This window comes from Rhamphochromis longiceps, linkage group LG4, assembly GCF_057381845.1.
Source record: "Rhamphochromis longiceps isolate RC_006_pf linkage group LG4, R_longiceps_female_GT1.1, whole genome shotgun sequence".
NCBI classification, from domain to species: Eukaryota; Metazoa; Chordata; class Actinopteri; order Cichliformes; family Cichlidae; genus Rhamphochromis; species Rhamphochromis longiceps.
This window is the reverse complement of record NC_140560.1, coordinates 27,960,427-27,980,024: the sequence shown is the minus strand read 5'-3', so window position 1 is coordinate 27,980,024 and position 19,598 is coordinate 27,960,427. Positions and strand designations below refer to the sequence as shown.

General features: G+C 41.1%; 1 protein-coding gene across 4 annotated transcripts; it reads right to left on the bottom strand.

The window, feature by feature from the left end:
- Positions 1–5,509: 5,509 nt before the first annotated feature.
- Positions 5,510–18,129, bottom strand: raver1 (ribonucleoprotein, PTB-binding 1). 4 transcript variants are annotated; one of them, XM_085404281.1, is made up of 16 exons: positions 17,749–18,129; positions 16,758–16,824; positions 15,190–15,659; positions 12,891–13,082; positions 12,541–12,661; positions 12,352–12,455; positions 12,151–12,222; positions 11,667–11,745; positions 11,227–11,429; positions 11,005–11,086; positions 10,733–10,863; positions 10,452–10,523; positions 10,206–10,340; positions 9,901–9,963; positions 9,672–9,801; positions 5,510–6,001 (listed from the first exon to the last, which is right to left on the bottom strand). In XM_085404281.1, the coding sequence occupies exons 1-16, from the start codon at positions 18,070–18,072 to the stop codon at positions 5,976–5,978; spliced, it is 2,271 nt and encodes a 756-aa protein (XP_085260407.1). In that variant the 5' UTR covers positions 18,073–18,129; the 3' UTR covers positions 5,510–5,975. The 4 variants fall into 4 exon arrangements, with proteins under 4 accessions (XP_085260407.1, XP_085260404.1, XP_085260405.1 ...); XM_085404278.1 differs by lacking the exon at positions 12,151–12,222 and having other exon boundaries at positions 5,511–6,001; positions 11,667–11,748; positions 17,749–18,128; XM_085404279.1 differs by lacking the exon at positions 12,151–12,222 and having other exon boundaries at positions 5,511–6,001; positions 17,749–18,128.
- Positions 18,130–19,598: the final 1,469 nt, after the last annotated feature.

The following is a 19,598-nucleotide window of genomic DNA, read 5'->3' as shown; positions in this document are numbered from 1 at the left end:
CTCTCAAAGTGACCCCTTGTGGCGCTACCATAGAAAAAAAAATTCTTCACACATACATGTTCCTTGAATGCACTTTCCCGGTCACTGCTGTCCAATATATTATTCATGGTTACCAAGGAAAAGGTGCAAATTATGTTTTTATAAGCACATAAATTATTCATGCACACAAAGATAAGGGCAGGAAAGAAAAATGGTTTTTAAGTAGCCAAAAATAAGCATTTAAAAGCACCAGTGAACACTAGCAGCATGCGTCTAGTCATTATCTGGTGTCAGTCATTATAAGATGTTAAAAAAATGTCAAACAGTCCTGTGTTTTAAATTTTAGATTAAGCCTTTAAAGACATGCTGCTTTTGAATTAGGAAATGATGAATAATTTCAATGGTGTTAATGGGTTGAATGGAAAAATACACTTCGGCTGTAGAGAAATGGAGACGGCAGCGGTCAGAGATACAGTGTTCTAACAATATCTCACAGTTCAGGTGTGAAAATGTAAGAGACTAATGGCGGCTTGAAAAAAATAAGATAAAGGAAAGCTGTGCTTGAGATAAAAGCGTAAGCCATTAATGTTGAGGAGCACGTTACGGGACATGGTATATGATTCAACGAGAGGAGAGAGGACAGGCAATACTTCTTGAATAAATGAGTTTTTAACCAATGTCTGAATCACTTTTATGCACTGGAGAAGTTTAATAAAAGCAATCTGAAGTATCTCTGGACCAAAAAATGAGCCTGACTACTTATAAGTCCAAGAAAAATAGAAATGAAGCGTTTCTGTTTTGGAGTAACTGTTCTTTTTCTTTTTTTTAATCAAGTGTGTTGTTTCTAGACAATAACACAGCACTGGAACACAGCTTTTATTTCCCATAACCTGAAGTGGTTATCTAATTGTGTAGTGCTGCGATAATATAGAGTTACATAGAGGACAGAATGGGGAAGATGAAAATGAAGAGCATAACAATACCTGGGCTTATGTCAGAGGGGATAAGGATGCGTGTTTGCACTTTAAAACATCTTCTATATGGTAATCTTGTTTGGCTGTATAAGCACGAGCAGCATTCAAACTGAATGGGTTTCCCCCTGTTCTAGTCGCTTTCTGCTGGTCTACTGATGTGTTCTTGTGCTTTATAGACTGAATGTTGTGGGGGGGTGGGGGGAGTGGGCTGCTTTCTATGACTAATCCTGCTATAAACAGCTCCTGTGACAGACCCTATTTTATTACACTTTGCTGCTGGTATCTTGAATAAAGCAGGAAAAAAAAGACACTGTAAATATGAATTTAATGCATTTTTTTAATGCACAAGTAGATTACAATGTACATTTAAATGCAATCACTGAAAAACCCTTATTTAATGGACACTGGCAATATAATGAGACAGCAGATACATTTTTGGTTCTACAGCAGTCGTATATAACTTTTTCATTATTTTCATCTTTGCATCTTTGTTAGGAATGATGCTGCTTTTTGGTCTGTCTTCAGAGCTCTCTCTCCTTCTTGTATGTATTTGGGAAAATCGCAGGTTTCAGCAGCATTCACCAGCATTCACCAGCAACTGTGCAGGGTAGCTGTGTGGGTGGAAATATGAAAGGCAGAAATCTAAATGTGTCTGACACAGCGTCCACTGAGCCTCAGCGGATCCCTCTGAGAACTCCGGGTAGACTGGCTGCAGGTATGAGAAACGCAATTCAGCGGCGCCAGAAGCATTACAGATAAATATCGCAGAAATAAACCCAGAGGCTGGAGGAGGGGAGCACAATAGTGGTGGAAAACTACCCATCTTTCTTTCACAATATTCTCATTTCGATTGTCCCTTACAGATTGATGATAAAAAACAGCAGTATTTCTTCCTCAGTCTTATTTAAGTGACATGCCATGACAGATCCAATGTCTACAAAAAAAAAACCCTCTCTCTGGGAAGTGTCATGAACAATATCATTGGTAAAAGGGAAAAAAAGAGTTTTATGGCTAACTGTGTTTTTACCCGTCAGAGGAGCGCTCCATCAACAGCTCCACTCCTCCAGGCTCAGTGGGACCACCAGAAAAACAGCTAATCAAAACCTTTCATGCTGATGGCTGCTGAGAGAAAAAGAACTACCTCTTGCCTCTTAGCACCTCAGTCTGAAGGGTGAGGGACTTCAATGCAAAGGGCTTTTGCAGCACCACACAACCAATCAACTAGGTGGACGACTTCGAGCTTTTCATTTCTGCCTGATAAGATTTATATTGACCTGCCATCACTTCCTGAGTATTCTGAGAAAACCGGGCCTACAAAACACATCTGACATTTCAAGTTGTTCCTTTATGCATCACCTGCTTTTCCTGACACTCACTGTCCACCTTGTTAATGCAAAATATCTAATCAACCAATCATATGACAGCAACTCAGTGCATTCGGGCATATAGACATGGTCAAAACAACCTACAGAAGTTCAAATTGTGCAAAAAAAGCCCTATGATTTCAGTGACCTTGAATGCAGCATGGTTTTCGGAGCCAGACAGGCAGGTCTGAGTGTTTCAGAAACTGCTGATCTCCTGGGATTTTCCTGCACATCCATCTCCAGGGTTTACAGAGAATGGTTTGAAAAAGAGAAAATATACAGCAGCAGCTCGCTTGGTGAAAATGCCTGTTTGGTATCAGAGGTTAGGGGAGAATAACTGGCAGCTTCGAGCTGATAAGAAGGCAACAGTTATTCAAACAATCACACATTATAACCAAGGTAGAAGAGCATCTCTGAATGCACGACATGTTAAACTACAGCCAAGGCTTCAGTTTAAATAGACTCATTATAATAGGACAACAGAAGATTGGAACAGCATTGCCTGGTCTGATGACTCTCGGACTGTAGTGTCATAATTTGGTATAAAAAACATGAAAGCATGGAATTAAGGCAGCTGTGGGAAGCAAACTGCTACTAGGAAGGTGTCCAATGAGCTATATTGTTACACAGCATTGGATGTTCATATTAGAAAATGGCCAGAGTTTCAAATAATGAGGTCAGTGTATGTACAGGTAACTCCTGAGTGCTAAAAAGCACTGAATTTGGCTGTCTTTGGTTTGCTACTTTTGGTTCTCTGTGATGTTTCTTTATGTGTCATCTTCCTGCTGTTCAAACCCCCTGTGCGAGGAGCAACCAATCACACAAAATTTAGCTTGAAGGGTGCTAAACCAGCTTGTTTCAGACAGCAGATGAAATTAGAGGAGCTGCACCAAGGCCCAGTATGAGATGAATAAGGATTATATTGGACTGTGATTCATGCCAGCCTAATCTAATAGAGTTTAACTATAAGACTATGGTGTTGGAAATGAGCATAATAGGTCCCCTTTTAGTATGAAGCTGTCTAATCAGATCTCAGTTTGACACATTTCTTCAGTTGTTTTTAGTTTTTGACAACCTGTCTGTTGTTCAGTAATTATCCATCCAGGGAGCACAAATTATCCTCCTGGCAGCAACCTGCTTAACATTCATACAGGTCACATTCACAGCAATACAGCACTGATAGAGCACATTAGAAGCGGCTCTGTATCTCCCCGTTAACAAGATGTAAATGAGATTCACGGCAAAGGGCAAAGGCACCTCAGTGATAACAGCTGAGGCGGGTTTGGTTATCAGTTATTAAGGATTGTATACATCATAAGATACGAGTTAAGGTTAAAAGCCTTGTTTTTTTCCCATGTGAGAGAAGACAACAAAGAAAGAGAGGTTTTGTTGAAGGTTTCCAGATGCTTTGAAGCATGTTTCCTTTTGTTTGCTCCGGGTTTTCTGTCTACCACACCCATTCCTCAAAATCTGTGTGCAGACACGTAGTCTTTACGGTTGATTACTGAGCCAATGAAGCAAAACATCAGCTGGCTGTGTGTGTAATCACTGCTGATTGAAATGACGCACTTCTAGGTTCTGGTTCATTACTTAAATATAACTGGGATGAAATATAACCAGTATGTCAATTCATGCTGCTTAGAACTGTGAAGGAGTTCTTAACCTTTTATCTCGGGCATGTAAGTTGGCTTATGAGATTTTTAGTAATGTAAATGCTCATATGTCAAAGTCAAAATGTTAAATTTCTAACTCTGAACTAATCTAATTCACTGGCAAACTCAGACTGTAAATAGAAGTTGGACATAGCCAATGTGATGTCACCCATTGGTTAGTGAGGTATGTTTATGAAGGCTCAAGCTGTCGCTATCTTGCCATTTTGGAATTGGATATGACGATAGAGAGGTGGATCTGACTGAGAAACGGATATAAAGGCGACCGTATGAGGCGACCGTGGCTCAGGGGGTTGGGAATCGCATCTGTAACCGGAAGGTCGCAGGTTCGATCCCTGGGCTCTCTGTCCTGGTCGTTGTGTCCTTGGGCAAGACACTTTACCCTACTTGCCTACTGGTGTTGGCCAGAGGGGCCGATGGCGCGATATGGCAGCCTCGCTTCTGTCAGTCTGCCCCCAGGGCAGCTGTGGCTACAACTGTAGCTGCCTCCACCAGTGTATGAATGTGAGAGTGAATGAATAGTGGTATTGTAAAGCGCTTTGGGTGCCTTGAAAAGTGCTATATAAATCCAATCCATTATTATTATTATTATTATTATTATAAAGGAGGATAATCACTGTGTAGACCTGCCCTAAACTAAACCCTTTTTAAAAACATATCCTCCTTTTTCATTCGAATGCTCAGTGACCAAAATTTACAAAATGAATATCATGTTAAATTCAATAATACTTCAATAAGACTGGCAACTGACACCACTCGGTTACTTATGTCTTGTTCTGCAATTTTACCGGATGATTATGTTCACTCGTGATGACCTCAGGTTACTCATGCAAATATAGTTCCTAGTGTCAATATGACTTTTTGCATAGACACCGTATGCAATCAAGTGGCGCGAAATACAATTTTGCTTTGGCATGTGTCTCTTAATGCTGTGTTTGGCATGAATAAACCATAAAGCTGCGTGCACACTGGCAGCGATTCGCTCATCGCTTTTAAGCTGATAGCTGTAAACTTGTGGACATTCCAAACTCCGGTCGCCTAGGTGACCCTCTAACAAATAAACTTAGTAGTGTTCTTCACTCATCGTCTCTTTAGTCACTTGCCTGAAAGTTTACAGTAGGTCCTGCTCAGTTGACGTCACCAGCAGTTATTTTGCACGTAGTTGCTTGAAGTTGCCAAATATGATGGACTTTCTATGGTCGCCGTGAATCACTTTCAGTGTGTCCGCAGCTCAAGAGAGAAAGGGCACTCAAACAATGCTGGAGTGCAGTCAAATAGTTTAGCTTAGGAGCGTTCCAGAGTGAAGTGACACGGAAGTATCTGCATAACAGTCATAATAAGAGCTAGTTGAATTCTCTAAATACAAAAGAAAGCTTATTCACTCCACTTAACAGGATATAGTGGACCGTTCTTTATGAAAGAATAACTAGACCATCCAATTCACAGCAATGCACCATCCATGAAAATGATCAACAAACCTGGCAACATGACTGTGAGGGCCTGAGACAGTTACGCATGAGGACAATTTTGAGAAAAAACGGGTTTTAATGATCCAAAAATGCAAAGAATAAGTTATACAAAAGTCATCTAATACTACCGGGCCCTTTTGAACAGAACTAAAATAATAAAGTCAACAGGAAAAGAAACCTAACCACTCAACAGATCCAAAAACTAAGCTGACAAAAGGGACTAAACTACTGGCTTATCAAACCAGTTTTACACACAAGAGGGAGCAAATACTAACAAATGATTTAATATTGAAGAAACAAAACCAATAGTCAGTTTAATAATTACTTTAAATGAATAATAACCAAATCCAAACATAACCAAATACTAACTCGGGAGTTAAAACAGACAACATATTTAAGATGAATGACTTAATCATGCCTCTGACTATGAGCAGTGTTTGGCATGGCCCAGTTGGCACTTCCTGTATGTAAAGCTGCCTTCAAGAGCACATCTTTTGCTCCCCGTGATGCCAGCAGGCCTCAGCAGCCAAACGGACGCTCCAGCACTGGCAAAACCAGAGAAAGAAATTAATAATGAATAAAATAAGAGAATTTAACAGAGCTGAACATATGAAACTGAACTAAATCTACGTATTTGCATTGCGCACAATGTACTTCAACAGTGCCAAATAAATCTTGCCATGACATGCAAACTAGAGAATTTTGTTGATTTATGTGTCTGTGTGTGATATTTATGGAATTACACAGCAATTTTAGAGTAATTGTAAGTGTTGGCTCATGGGGTTACCGATTTGTTAGCTGCGTGTCTGCAGGTGCAGCCATCACAAGGGTGCAAATGTGGATTTCTATTTTCCATTTCGTGTGAATGACCTGCTGATGTGTTCTGAAGTGTCAATGACTCTGAACATCACGCCGCTGTAATAAAATCTCCTTGTTTTGATGAAGAATGTAGATTTATAGAAACTCTGAATCCAGATTATTTAACACGTCAATGTGTTTAAGGTTTGCCATGATTCACTTTGCATTACTTATATTTGTTGTTGCATTTTTTCTTTTTTAAAGTAGACTTCTGAAGAAACAATTTTTTGTATTTAAAAAACCAAAATAAAATAGAAATGTAGAGGAAAGATTGTTAGTTTTAATATCTGTTAGTTTGGTGACAACTTGCCTGATGAGTCATTAATAGACGTGTTTATTTAGACTCTGGATATCTACAAAGCTCAGTCAACCGCTTTCAAAAAGTCTAACAAAAACTAAACTGAAATAAAATCTTGTCTGGAAATAATGAAACTAAACTGAATTCAAAACTTTTTTCCAAAAGTTTTTTTTTTTTTAAATTTCAAAATGAAATACAAAAACTTATCAGAAGAAGAGGTTGATTTGATTGATGAGAGTTTTGTTTTTTGTTAAATTCCAACCTTTATAACAACATTTTTAATCAGAGGTTTAGATGACCTCTCTGCACACAATGCTTCCCTTTTCTTGAGTCCTTAAATTGTCTTCACACCTTTCCTTGACCTTGTGATATTTTTCACTGAGCTTGAGGGGAGAGAGAGGGAAGAAGAGAGAGGGGAAAAAAAAAAAAGCATGAGGCGAAAGAGGCACGTCGTCATTTTTGGACTATTCAACCGCAGCTCCAGAACTGAAATCTAAGGAACAGTCCAACAACTTCCAAGGGAGAGAAGCTTTTCTTAGAGACTCCTTTTAGGTCATCATTTTTATGAAATTTGACTGGTCGTTTCTACACATGCACTTTTTATGGCTTTAAGATGAGAAAATAACTGCCCACAGGTGTTTGAAGATAGTCCTGTCAGGAGTCTCTTACCATACGGGAGCTGAGCGTATGCGTTTGGGTGACAGATGGATGTATTAGATGTCCGTGGGGCACCTTTGACCTTTTAGTACAACTAACGCAAACAGTAAGAAAGCCCAAATACCTCATGGGGGAAGAACTCATTTTAAAAACCCATCTTTGCTGTCCCTCTTGTCACCAAATGCTGTACCTCTTTTCAAAATTTTCAATATTCAGCAAAAGCCCCAAGATTTTAGGTGACACGTCTGTTTATGAAAGCCTAAATAAAAATCGTATTCTAATAGTAAATTTATATTAACAGCCTCTACACAACAATTATCAGGTGCATTCTATAATCAAGATTTCTGGATTATAGGGTAGAAGTTTCATTTAAGAAAAAAAAAAAAAAAAAAAAAAAAAAGCTCTAAAAGTAAGCTGTGAATGACAGCCACATTAAGACGCTGAAGTTGAACTAATTGAGGTCTAGCCTATGAGGTTAAATGTAAGAGCAAAACAGACAGCCATTCGATCCAAGTAAGGCTTCACATTTAGACACAATTTAAAAAGAGTTCAGAGAAAGTGGTGAGTTTAAATAACATTTACTTGCGCACATCACACACACACACGCATACAGAGACAATCATGGTGGTACAGATGAGAGGACAGCAGTTAAAAAAAAAAAAAAAAAATCCAATCAAAATAAGTGATGATCATACAGTACAGCTGCATCTCTTGGTCCATACACAACATGAGCAGTCTGCTGTGTTGCCACTCTTCACTTCCAAAAAAAAGAAAAAAAAAACGAGCAGCAAATATTCAAAAAACACCAGAACCAGAGGCAGGTGTCATTAAGGAAAACAAATGTTTTTAGACTCAAGAAAAGGGAGGAGGGGAATCTTTAACTATTTACACAGCAAATAAACACAAATTGTAAATGTAGATGGAAGCCAACACAGGGCAGGATGAGATCACAGAAAACAGTTAAGACTCAAGTGTAGCTGCATTTCCTAGCAGAAGTCAGAGGTAATGGGTTTTCACAATCAAACCGTCAACCAGATAATTATTCTTTTTAAAAAAAAAAAATTAAATAAAAATAATACAAGGACAATCATGTCACTGACCAATCACCTGCCACAAGCTTCCAGCAGTATCTCCAAAGACATACTGAACCCCCAATATCATCTGAAAACTAAACAGAGGCTGTCCATCGTTCCAGCTGCCGTGTGCTCGTCGGGAGAAGCCGGTTCAACTCACAGTTGAGCCCCTCACTGAGAACACCGAACCGCTCCTGTATTCATGCACGATCTGCTGGCAGCTGGAGAGATGGCATGCAGCGCTATCTGCACCTGCCCGCACCCTTCAAGGGGTGGGGCAGCGTTCACGGTTTTATAAAACATTCAAAAATGTAAACATGGCAACACAGAACTCACATAAACACAGAAAATACGTCGACTCCTGGACATACATGAGTGAGAGGGGGACTTGAGATGGCATTTTTATACAGGTGAGAACACATGACCGGTGCCCTCCAAGTGCATCACTCAACAACCAGTGTAGAGAACAGACTCCATGAACAGGCTGGAGGGTGTGGTTAGAAAGACAAAACAACGTGGAAAAGTTCAGGCTCAGGAAACATCCCAGGTTTGTAAAAAGCTTCGCCTCATAACACCACACAACCATCACTGGTGGATGGAAAGCTGCAGGTTAACAATTAGGAAATGTTTGAAACCAGAAATGTTATAAAGCAAAATTTACAACCGTGTGGTAGGAAGGGGGAAAACAAGACACCATAACACCATCTCATTATACAAACTCATGAACTTTTTACATGGAATACGGTAGGCTTTTTTTTTTTTTCTCTTTTCTCCCACAAAGTAAGAGCCTTCAAAGCTTGTTCTTACACTATGCAAGTCCCTTTGCCTGAAACTGTGGACAGCGTCACTTTGGTGAGATGTTAAATCACTTTTATTTTTTTAAAAGCAGCCGCTAGTTACCATTGAAACTGGCCAAACTGCAGATCTGCTGATATACCTCACTCACAGGAATTCCCAAAAAAAAAAAGAAAAAAGAAAAAAAGAAAAAAGATTGCATTTACTAATGAACCACTTTTTCTCCTTAATTTACAAGGTTTTCAACAGGAAGTTCAGGCAAATAAAAATTTAAAACTGAAATGTACAAAACACAGTAAAATCATATATACAAAAAAAAAAAAAAAAAAAAAAATTTGAAGGTTTTTCCACAGAGTGACAAACAGGCTGCACTACTCTGCAGCCTCCAGAGGTCACTCACACGTGCATATGGGACAATAAATCCGAGGACCACCAAATTACTGAGTCCATTGGAGAATATGGGAGAGGAGATGCTACTCCATCCTGGCTGCTGAATGGCTACTCGTTACAGCTGTACTCAGAATATACGCTTACGCTTAAGATAGGAGTCTGCGTAGTGACCGCCGAGGCCTTGGGAGTGCTGGCCCACATAACCGCCTTCAGGGCTCGGCTCGGGAGACGGGATCAGCCGGGAGAACGTGCGCTTTTGGCTACCGATGGGAGTCTATAATTACAAGAAAAAGAGGAGGGGGTGGGGTTAAAATCAAAACAGAAACTTCAAAAAGAAAAATATGAAACAATAACATTGAAGCCTATAAATTACCTTCATAACATTCTCCACACCTGCAGGGTAGTTGGTGTGGCTCACAGGAGGCATTCCCACAGCCTAAAGACAAACAACCACTCATCATTTGACTTCAACTCAAGCGCTCACAGTGCAACATTAATTATTGAACACAGACTTATTCTTGGCACCTAGCCCTCCACTATTTTATTTTTATTTTATTTATTTATTTTAATCCTTCTAGTGCTATCCTCAGTATTCTTGCACTGACAAATAATCAATCCTTCATATATATCAAAAAAAAAAAAAAAAAAAAAAAAAATCAATGCAAAGCTTTTGCTTACCCTGTTGAGCTTGGGGGTGGGAAGGCTCCCATTACAGGAGCTCTCAGACCCTGAGCTGAAATATGAGGACAGAGGTGGGCTTGGAGGGTAACTGTAGGGGGGGAACCGCTCACTGTATTCAGCGCAATGAGAGGCCTGCAGAGACAGACAAGTTCACAGCTATGTTACTACAGGGAGGCGTGCATTTAATTTACTGACACTACAAATGTCCTCAAGTCAGCTTTGAAACAGTTGACAAAGCACTACCTGCTGACCGAATCCTGCCAAGGCCCCGGCATCAAGATTCTCCTGCTGTTCATACAAGTGGGCAAGGGGATCCTGAGGAAAGACACCAGATGGCATCGGACCAGATTGTGTCATAAAACCACTAAATGAGCAGCCAAGCGCTATACAGTAAATTCAACAGGTCACAATGACTAGAGCAGTAAGGAAGACAAGGAAAAACAAAAAACACACAACCCATCGATGCAGAAATACACATTTAAAAAAAATAATCAGGAGTCTGAGCAGCAATGATTCATAGTTACCCGATGGAGTGGGGGGTACTCAGGGCTGTAGGAATCCTGGTAACGCAGGTTGTAATTCGGTTGCATGCTCTGGTTGGACACGTTACTCAGTGTAGGCCGCCTTCTGTAAGGGTGAGGTCTGCAGCTTCCTCCTGGAGGAGATGCACGGTATACAAATATATCCTTGATGCATCCAACATCATCTCTCAGTTGAAGCAGCAAACAAGAACAGACTGTAAAAGTAGATAAATCTTTACCGCTCATGCGAGCACAGCAAAAAAGCAGCATCTCACCTGAGGAAAACGCGTTGCTGACATTGAGGAAGGGACTCTGGGGAAGGTTTGCATCTTTTGCAGGATCTCCTAGTATGGAAACCTGACATGAAGTTTAAAAAGAAAAAAAAGATGGCTTATTTTTACATTTCCTGCACAGAATGAGGAATGAGAATGAAGAGGGAAAAAAAAGCAGTTGAAGGACTGAAGGCATTTTAAAAAGGCAATTACTTGGGAACTCACCCCTTGTGCTGTGAGGCCATCTGCCCCGATCATGCCACCCAGCAGGGGTATAGAGATCCCCGGCAGGGTCGGAGAGGAGGTCTGGGGGAAGGGACAAGCCGACGTGGGGGACTCCTGATCCCTTGAAAGAGTTCTGCCACGTGGCATTGGCTTCAAGGGGGGTAGAGGATCTGTCTGAAGAGCCAGTCCAGGGACAATACCACCTATGGTGATTAGAGACTTCAGCGTAAATGACAATCACACATTTCATTTTTAATCTTCTCCTTCAAGCTTGTCAGAGGAAATTAGATATGCATTCTGTTTTAATTTGGGTAACATAAGTAATGTAAGGAGTAAGACGCCTGATGGACAGGCTAATGGTAATGCAGATGTTTATCATCAAAAGCAGACATGCAGTCTGTGGCTGAAGGAGCCACGGCTGGAGTGGACTGATGCCAAACCTTGGGGCAGGTCTCCGAGCAGATGGACTCCCTGCTGGACAGGCAGAGAGGCCAGAGGATTCTCCCCAATAAGTCCCGGCTGCTGACCAAGAGGGAAAAAAAAAAAAAAAAAAAAAAGAAAAAAAGTTCAGTCACAACAGGGTCACTCAGCCACACTGCAACATCAAGGTAACTAAACTTAACACATGCATTCAGCAAGTTTACTTACTGTATATGCAATTATGTCCTTACAGGATGTACCTTTACAATTCTGGCATACAGCATAATAGTACATCTACCGCATTACTCAGCACCACTCGAAGGAACACTCCACACATACACGCACAAAAAAAACCCCTCACTTTCCTAGCAAGAGCTTACCCACCCAGGCAATAGGTTTTCTATCAGTATTCACATAAAAAGAAGAAAGGGCCAGAATCCATCTAACTTCAGCTCCAACTCACACACACACTGATGGCCAACCATAAAAACCGTTATCACTCACACAAGGCACTAGAGGGTTTTCTTTATTGTGTAGCACCTGAGCCCACAGAAGAGGATTTCCCAGAAGGGCTTGCTAATGGTAAAGAGGGACAGAACAGAGTGGGGAACAAAGTCTGTGAGTAGGAGAGGATGAATCAAAAACGGGCAGGAAGCAAAAGCAGGGAAGAACATGACGGAGCAAAGATGGAAAAGGCAGCGGTACCTGCTGAGCCTTGGCCTGGTTCTGAAGGAGCAGTTGGAGCAGGGCGGCCGTGAGAGCGGGGTTGGCAAGCAGTGGCGGTATGGCGGGGGCCGCACCGAGGAGGCCTGCGCATAGACAAAGATTAAGATCCACCGCAGGAGAACGAATAATAGCAATAAAACAGATTAAAAGCAGCTCACGGCTCCTCACCTTGTTTATGTCCCTGTGTCAGTGGGTTGAGCAGCATCTTGAGGGCGGCGGGGTTGCTGAGGCCTGTGAGTATCTGCATGGCTGTCGGATCAGGGAGGAGTCCTTTACCCCTGTTTACAGCCTTGAGAGGAAGGAAACAAAGCAAAGACTCAGAACAAGACCAACAAATAACCAAAATTTTTTCCATTAATCTGAAATCACGTGATGAGCCAGCTCCTCTGTGAGAGTTATATAACGGCAATGCTTCCAAGTCGTGTCCAGTAACGTAATTTTAACTACAGCACGAACTCAAAGGCAGCAATGTTATGCCTTAAGGGCTCAAGCAAAGACTGTAGATTGGAATACAGTACCATGGTTTGTGCAGCAATCAGAGCAGCCAACATGCTTCTTCCAGGAGGACCCGGGGCACAGAAGGACACCCTGATATGTGTCCCACCCAGCAGTCTGCCATCTGTGAGTCGCTGTGCTTCCTCGGCCATCTCTGCAGTGGCAAACTCCAGCACTGCAAAACGCCGGAAACTTCCATCTTGTCCCTGAGCCAACTGTGGAGAGAAAAATTGAGGCAGCAATTTTTCAAGCATATAGAGAAAAACAAAAAACCCAAAAAACCCTGCAGCCAATGAATAAGATGCACACACACACAGAGAGTGGAAGCCAAGTGGTTTTCACTTACACCCTCAGTGTTCACATATTTTAGCACAAATTTGGAGAAAGATGGGGGGAAAAAAATCTCATGGAATTTTTAGTTAATAAAAACTCAGGATTACCACAGAGAGAAACAGCACTCACTCAGAATTCTGCAACAGTAGTATAAGCTCTTTAAAACCTAATTATCAGGAAAAGTTGACAGAATTTAAATGTTCGAGGTTGCAGTGGTGACTCTACATAGCAACTTTTACATCCTGGTGACCGCTGAAACTCACTTGTTTAAAAATAAATAAATAAATAAATAACTGCCTGGTGGTGTTGGAGGCCGCTACCGAGGGGCAAGACTTGCTTCACAAAACACCCATCGCAGCATTTGGTGAATTCTGAGCTCAGATTTACATGAGAAGTGCTACATGCTAAACATGCAACCATGTAGTGGCAGATATCGCTACTCTGTTTTGTTTGTTATTGTAGCAAAAACGTCAAGATTGCGTGTCCAACTGTTTCCATGCAGTGAATTAGAATGGCAAATCTTGAACATGTTCATATAAATAATAATGAAAAAAAAAAAAAAAGCAGCAATTTTATATATACCTGGTGAGCACTCAACCAAAAGTTATGGATCTTTCCCCATTCATTAAGATAGGAGCTTCAAATAACTGTCAAGATGGCTACAGCACCAAAATTGTGTCTCAGGCTGCTGCTGAGCTGAAACAATCTACATAATTTCCCCAGGCCTGGATGGAAAATATCATTAGGTCAAGGAAAGATCAAGGTGAATTGATAAAGAAAAATAGAAGCAACACAAACTGAATTGGGGTGAAGCTTCTACACAGCTCACGATTATTATTTTAACATGACCCTCAATCCTGATTTATATAGCCTTTTTAAAATCTATATACGCGAGTTTTATCATAGCAGTGTGATGTTTGTAGTTCACCTGCTGGTTTAAGAGTCTCTTAGTTAGGAACAAATTAGCACGATATGACACGAAATGGAAAACCCTTTTCTAATTAACATTTTATAGTATCTGCACCAGGTGACACTCCTGTTGATTGTTTTCATCAAAGTTCTCATTGGGGGATGGTGTTGCCTCCTTTCTTTTCATAAAGGAAGTTTCAGTGTATCCTATTCTAAAAGGTGGCAAGAAAAGACATAAGAAGGAAGCACTCTGGAAATTTTTGGAGTACTAAGACTCTTCAAAAAGCACTTACTATGGCTGCCACCTGGATACTTATGGGTCACTTCACTCCGTGAATTTTGATTAGGAATGCTACTATTTGTCAGCACCCTTTGCTTTCATTTATGGTTTGGCAAATTTCAAATAACCCACTGAAATTTGCATCTCTAAAGTCCCAGATCAAAATCTGTTTTACCTTTTAAGGCCCTTTAATCACCACATCAACCACTATATATGGCTTTGTGTTGTTTTTAGTGGTACTCTGCTCTTACCATGATGCAACCGTCTGGTTTTATGAATTTGATAAAGCTGCAGTGATATCACAGTTTCCTATTAAAACCATCATATGGCTCCTAATTATTATGACTGTTCAGTCTGGAAACAACAGAAAACTACGACTGTGTCCTGCTCAAAAGGACACAGCTCTCTCCCATTCCAGAAAAAACCTGCTGAATGACACCACCTGGGGGTGTCAGGTGGTCATCACCATAGAAACCAACAGTTGCTATTGCTATAGTAACTTTGAGTGGCCACAGGAAAACTGGGGTAAAGGTGAAAGATCAAATATGGATTGCAGTTTCACAGTGACTCAGTAGTGCAGTCATTTTGCACACCTTCAGGGACAATTTTACAACTTTGTGATGGATTTTAGCAGCTTTTAAAGCACTCAACTTTTATTAATGTGGGCATTTGCTGTATAAAACAATAGCCACACAAAGAAATGACAAAAAAAGTTAATGATCGCTGCTGTGTGCAATCAGTATGCTGTAGACTTCTGAAATCATTCACTTGAAGTATTGGGCTTGTGTGCAAAATCTGACCTGGCAGAAAACTGGCGTGTGGGTGTCAGCCAGGGCACTGCGGAGGTCTTGGGCTGTCAGCAGGCTCTGAGGCAGGCGGTCCACGCACAGGCATTTGGAGTGCAGCAGTGGATATGTGAGGGAGCCCACCTCAGTCCAGTGGACGTAAAGCATACGGGAGCCCAGCTGCTTCCCCAGGAGCTCCGATTTGGCCCTGGCCGCAGAGTCCTTCTTCATGTACTCCACAAAACCGTAGCCCTTGGAATGCCCCGAGGTGGCACTGTACACCAGGAAGCAACGCTCCAGGTTGCCGAAGGGGCGCACCAGTTCCTCAAACTGCTGCTGCGTGAATGCGCGGGGCAGGTTGGCGATGCACAGCAGAGCATCTGTCGGCTGCAGCTGCACAGAGATCTCCCGGTCCCGCAACACATGCTGGTGGAACTCTTTGATGGCACTTTGTGCTTGTTCACCATTAAGTAGGGTCACAAATGCTTTGAGTAACACGGGAAAAGAAACAGAAGAGAGAAACAAATTGGTGTAAGGCAAGGGAATGACATTGTTCAGGTGGCATAAAGTCAGATTTATTTGTACTCAGCAGGTGTCAGGGAGCAAACCCTGCCTGTGACGTTTTTGCCTCTAGCAAGGCTGTTAAAACAGTTCTGGTGGCACAATATCAGCACACAGAATCCTTTGTGTTGGTGTAACTTTACCCCTTGTTTAAACTACAATGCCTGTCAGTCCAGCAAGAATGAAATCAACATCTTGTTACCCATGTTATGAAAAAGAAAGAAGGCGTGAAAAAGTTTTCCAGTTTTGTCTGAAAGCCATGAGAAGGGGAGGAAAATAAAAAATAAAAAAAAGTAAGAAGTTAGTTTGGCAGCCAACTCTATATTGTTTAAAAAAAAAAAAAAAAGCGCCATCTAAATGTCACTGGTTTTCTTCCATATCAGCTTGCTGGATACCAGGCATACCCTGAAAATACCATCTGCCTCACACAATTTTCTGGCCTATTATCATGATCATCACCCATTTTCTAGTGAAATATTACTGCAAGAATGCATAGATATTTAATTATTTATATTCTAATCTGATATTTTACATTTTATACATTTAAAAACAAGCAACTCTAGCTGGACAAGATGGCAGATCACACCGAGGGGCATGTGAGGTAACGCATACACAGATACACAGAGAGCCCATCGATCTTATCGCACTTGAACTGACAATGTAACGTGACACCACGACAAGCGAGCATCAACAGTCGCCAAAAAGAGAGATCTGCAACTGTGTGATAATGATAAGTGCAAGAGAAGGCACACCGTGAAAACAAAGTCTTTAATTGAGGTCTGGCTGCTTTCTCCCGAACCCCTTTTCATGTTCAGTATGTCCATTGAAAGTCATTAACTAAGCATGCTCCAAATCTGGAGAGCCCGATTTACTTTTGTTTGCTACAGAGTTCACTGTCAGATTAAATTTTAAAGGGGCGTAATAGAGCAGATCCATCCTGATCCCCACCTCCTCCAACTTGCAGACGCCAAACTTGCCAAATTGCCTTGCTCAGTCCAACATGGTTGAGCAGTTAGACCTACCTGTGCCTTTGTACTTGTCAACAAAGCAGTACTTCAGATCATAGCTGCCCAAGAGCTCATGGACCTCCTGTAAAAAGAAAGAGACAATGATTAACTGCAGATGTTTAAATGTGTAAATAACATTTGACTTTAGGAGGTCGTTGGTTAATTGAAGATTTCAATCAACCCCCTCTCAGCCAATTAGCTCGTTGATATACACTGGGGGGTGGGGGATCAGTGCACCTGCTGGGGGGGTGGGGGGGGGGGGATGAGAGGTGAATGACTCCCTCATTGTTGTAGGAAAAATTGTTCTGCCCAGCTTTTGCCTATTCACACAGATGGCGATGCTGCCTAGCATTTTCTGAAACGTTTTGTCCCCACGCCTTCCACCTTTTGTTATAGAGAAACTCACATCTCGAACTCCCACTACTGCCCCAGCCCCCCCTCTGTGAACAATGGTACCGCCCGCAGGCCCACCGCTCCCCATGAGTCAGGCACGTTCCAAAAAAGAAAAAAAAAAGTAGCATCAAGAGTTAATTACAGACAGAGTTAATAACAAATGGACTTATGACCCACCTTCACTGCATATGTAACCCGCATAAACCGGTTATGAACCACAGTTTGGCTCGGCGGGCCAAATGGTAAAATTCAACCACGAATGCAAAGCGGCCTGGTGGGTCACACAGGCCACAAATGACCATGATTGATTATTTGACCACTTGTCAGTAAACGCGAGCCATGTTAGTTAACAAACAAACTCAAACCAGTTATAGAACTGTTTGCATCGTTTTTAATTACCAATAATCTGTGCGTTTTGACTTTTAAACCACTAGCAGATGTAGTACACAGAAAACTAAATAAAAGGTGAAGCTAATAAGTTAAATGCCTGTGAAGCTAACATTGATAGCATGGCAGGTATAACGGAGCTAGGCTAGCGTTAGCCACAGGGTAGCATCAATCAATCAACCAACCAACAATTAAACCCTCACCCCCTAAAACTTTCTACTCATACCTGATTGCTAACGTCAGAGGGCAAGTTTTTTATAATAATTTTCCTCCTGTTGTAAAACTCCCGTCGAGTTCTCTCCAAGCGGCTCTCTATCTCTTCGGGGTTCAGTGATGTCAAGTCCTCGTCGACCTTTCGCTGACACTCGCGTCCGGGCGTCGCGTCCTCTTCGTTCTGCACGAGTTCGGGGTACCGGCGATCCCCGGGAATCCAGTTTTCTTGGTCCACGGCGGGGTCGTATTTTTCATTAAGCGGACGAGAAGCCAAACTGTTTCCCGAGTCTGTGTTTTCATCTTTGGCAGCTGTATTAACTGACACTGTGGCCGCCATGACTCGGTGCTGGAAGTTTTTTCGGTCTGAAAACTCTGGCTGATTTGAGCAGTTTAAACAATACACACATGGCCCCAGCGCTGCTTCTGATTGGACGACAAGGGAACGCATTCTCCATGACTACAACGTAAATCGGAAGGGTGGGGGCGGAGCAACGAGTGTCCCTGCTCCTCAGCATGAGGTGCATAATGGATGTTTTTTGGTAATTAATCTAATTAAAATGTAGTATTAAATATCTAGATTTTTAAAAGACAACAGACAATTTAAGAGTCTAATTTATGCATGTACATTTTCTCAAAAATATCCCAACAAAATATGTCTGAAAGATAAACTAGTGAAATATGGTTTATAATTTAAATATGCTCATTTTTGTTAGAACTACCAGTTCATAAAGCAAGGAGGCTTGAGAATATGTCCACATGATTGTGAGCTACTTGGCTTTACAAAGTGTCTCAAATAACAAATAAAAAAGGGAAACAAAAACTAATACTGAAATAAATAAAAAGTCAAACTTGACACTTGAAACAACAAAAGCTGAACTGAGACAAACAAATCCACACTGGAAACTGAAATATAACAAAACTGAAAACAAAAGCATTAACAATTCAAACAAAACATAAAAATCCGTAACGTTTTATTCTTGGAAATCATTGTGGTTGGTTTGCTTACTTAAATTCCATTATCTTCGTAATAGGCTATTGTTAGCATGTTGATTGATTATGTATTATTTTATGAATACCACTCTTTAAAAACTCAGCAGTTAATTTTTGACACATGGTAATTTATTCAGACTTTTCTACCACGAACAAAGCATTCATAAAGCCCTTTTTAGCTATGCAGAGAGTGTATAGGAAAACAGCATTTTTTCGCAGTAGATATAGAGAAGAAGATACAGGTTTTGTTTTGGTAATTTGAATTTGGTCTCTAGTATAGGCTGCGTCAGCTGAGAATATATCCAACACTGTAATGATGGATAAAGGGAATCAGTTTCATTTGGCTACGAAAAATGCCTGTGCCTCCAGGGGGCTTCACAGTCCAGACAAGCACCAGAAGGACCAATCATGTCATGTCCAGAAGTCAGCAGTGGAGTTTCTCTCCAAGATTATGAGTCAGAACAATATGCTTCACTATTCAGCATTTTTCTATGTTCCCAAGGGGAACAGCAGTAGTATTTAACCCTTGTAAATGTGTTGTGTCTTTCCACTCACTCCACTTGATTATAACTGATTTATTTATAACATTTTATATAAAAGAAAAACGAGAAGCACATTAATTCATAAATGTGATCTAACAAAGGTAAAGGGAAAAAATTAACCATGTTTGCTGTTCATATGTCTTGTAGTTGGGATGAAGTAAACATCTGTTGAGTAATTTAACATAAAATTGTTTGATAGTGTTAATTTGGAAAGCCAAAACTCTAGCGGGTCCACCAGACCCATGAACACTGGCTGAGTAACAAAAATACGAACACCACACAAGGGTTAAGCATTTGGTGACTCAGCTGGTGGTGGTATCACTCTGGACTA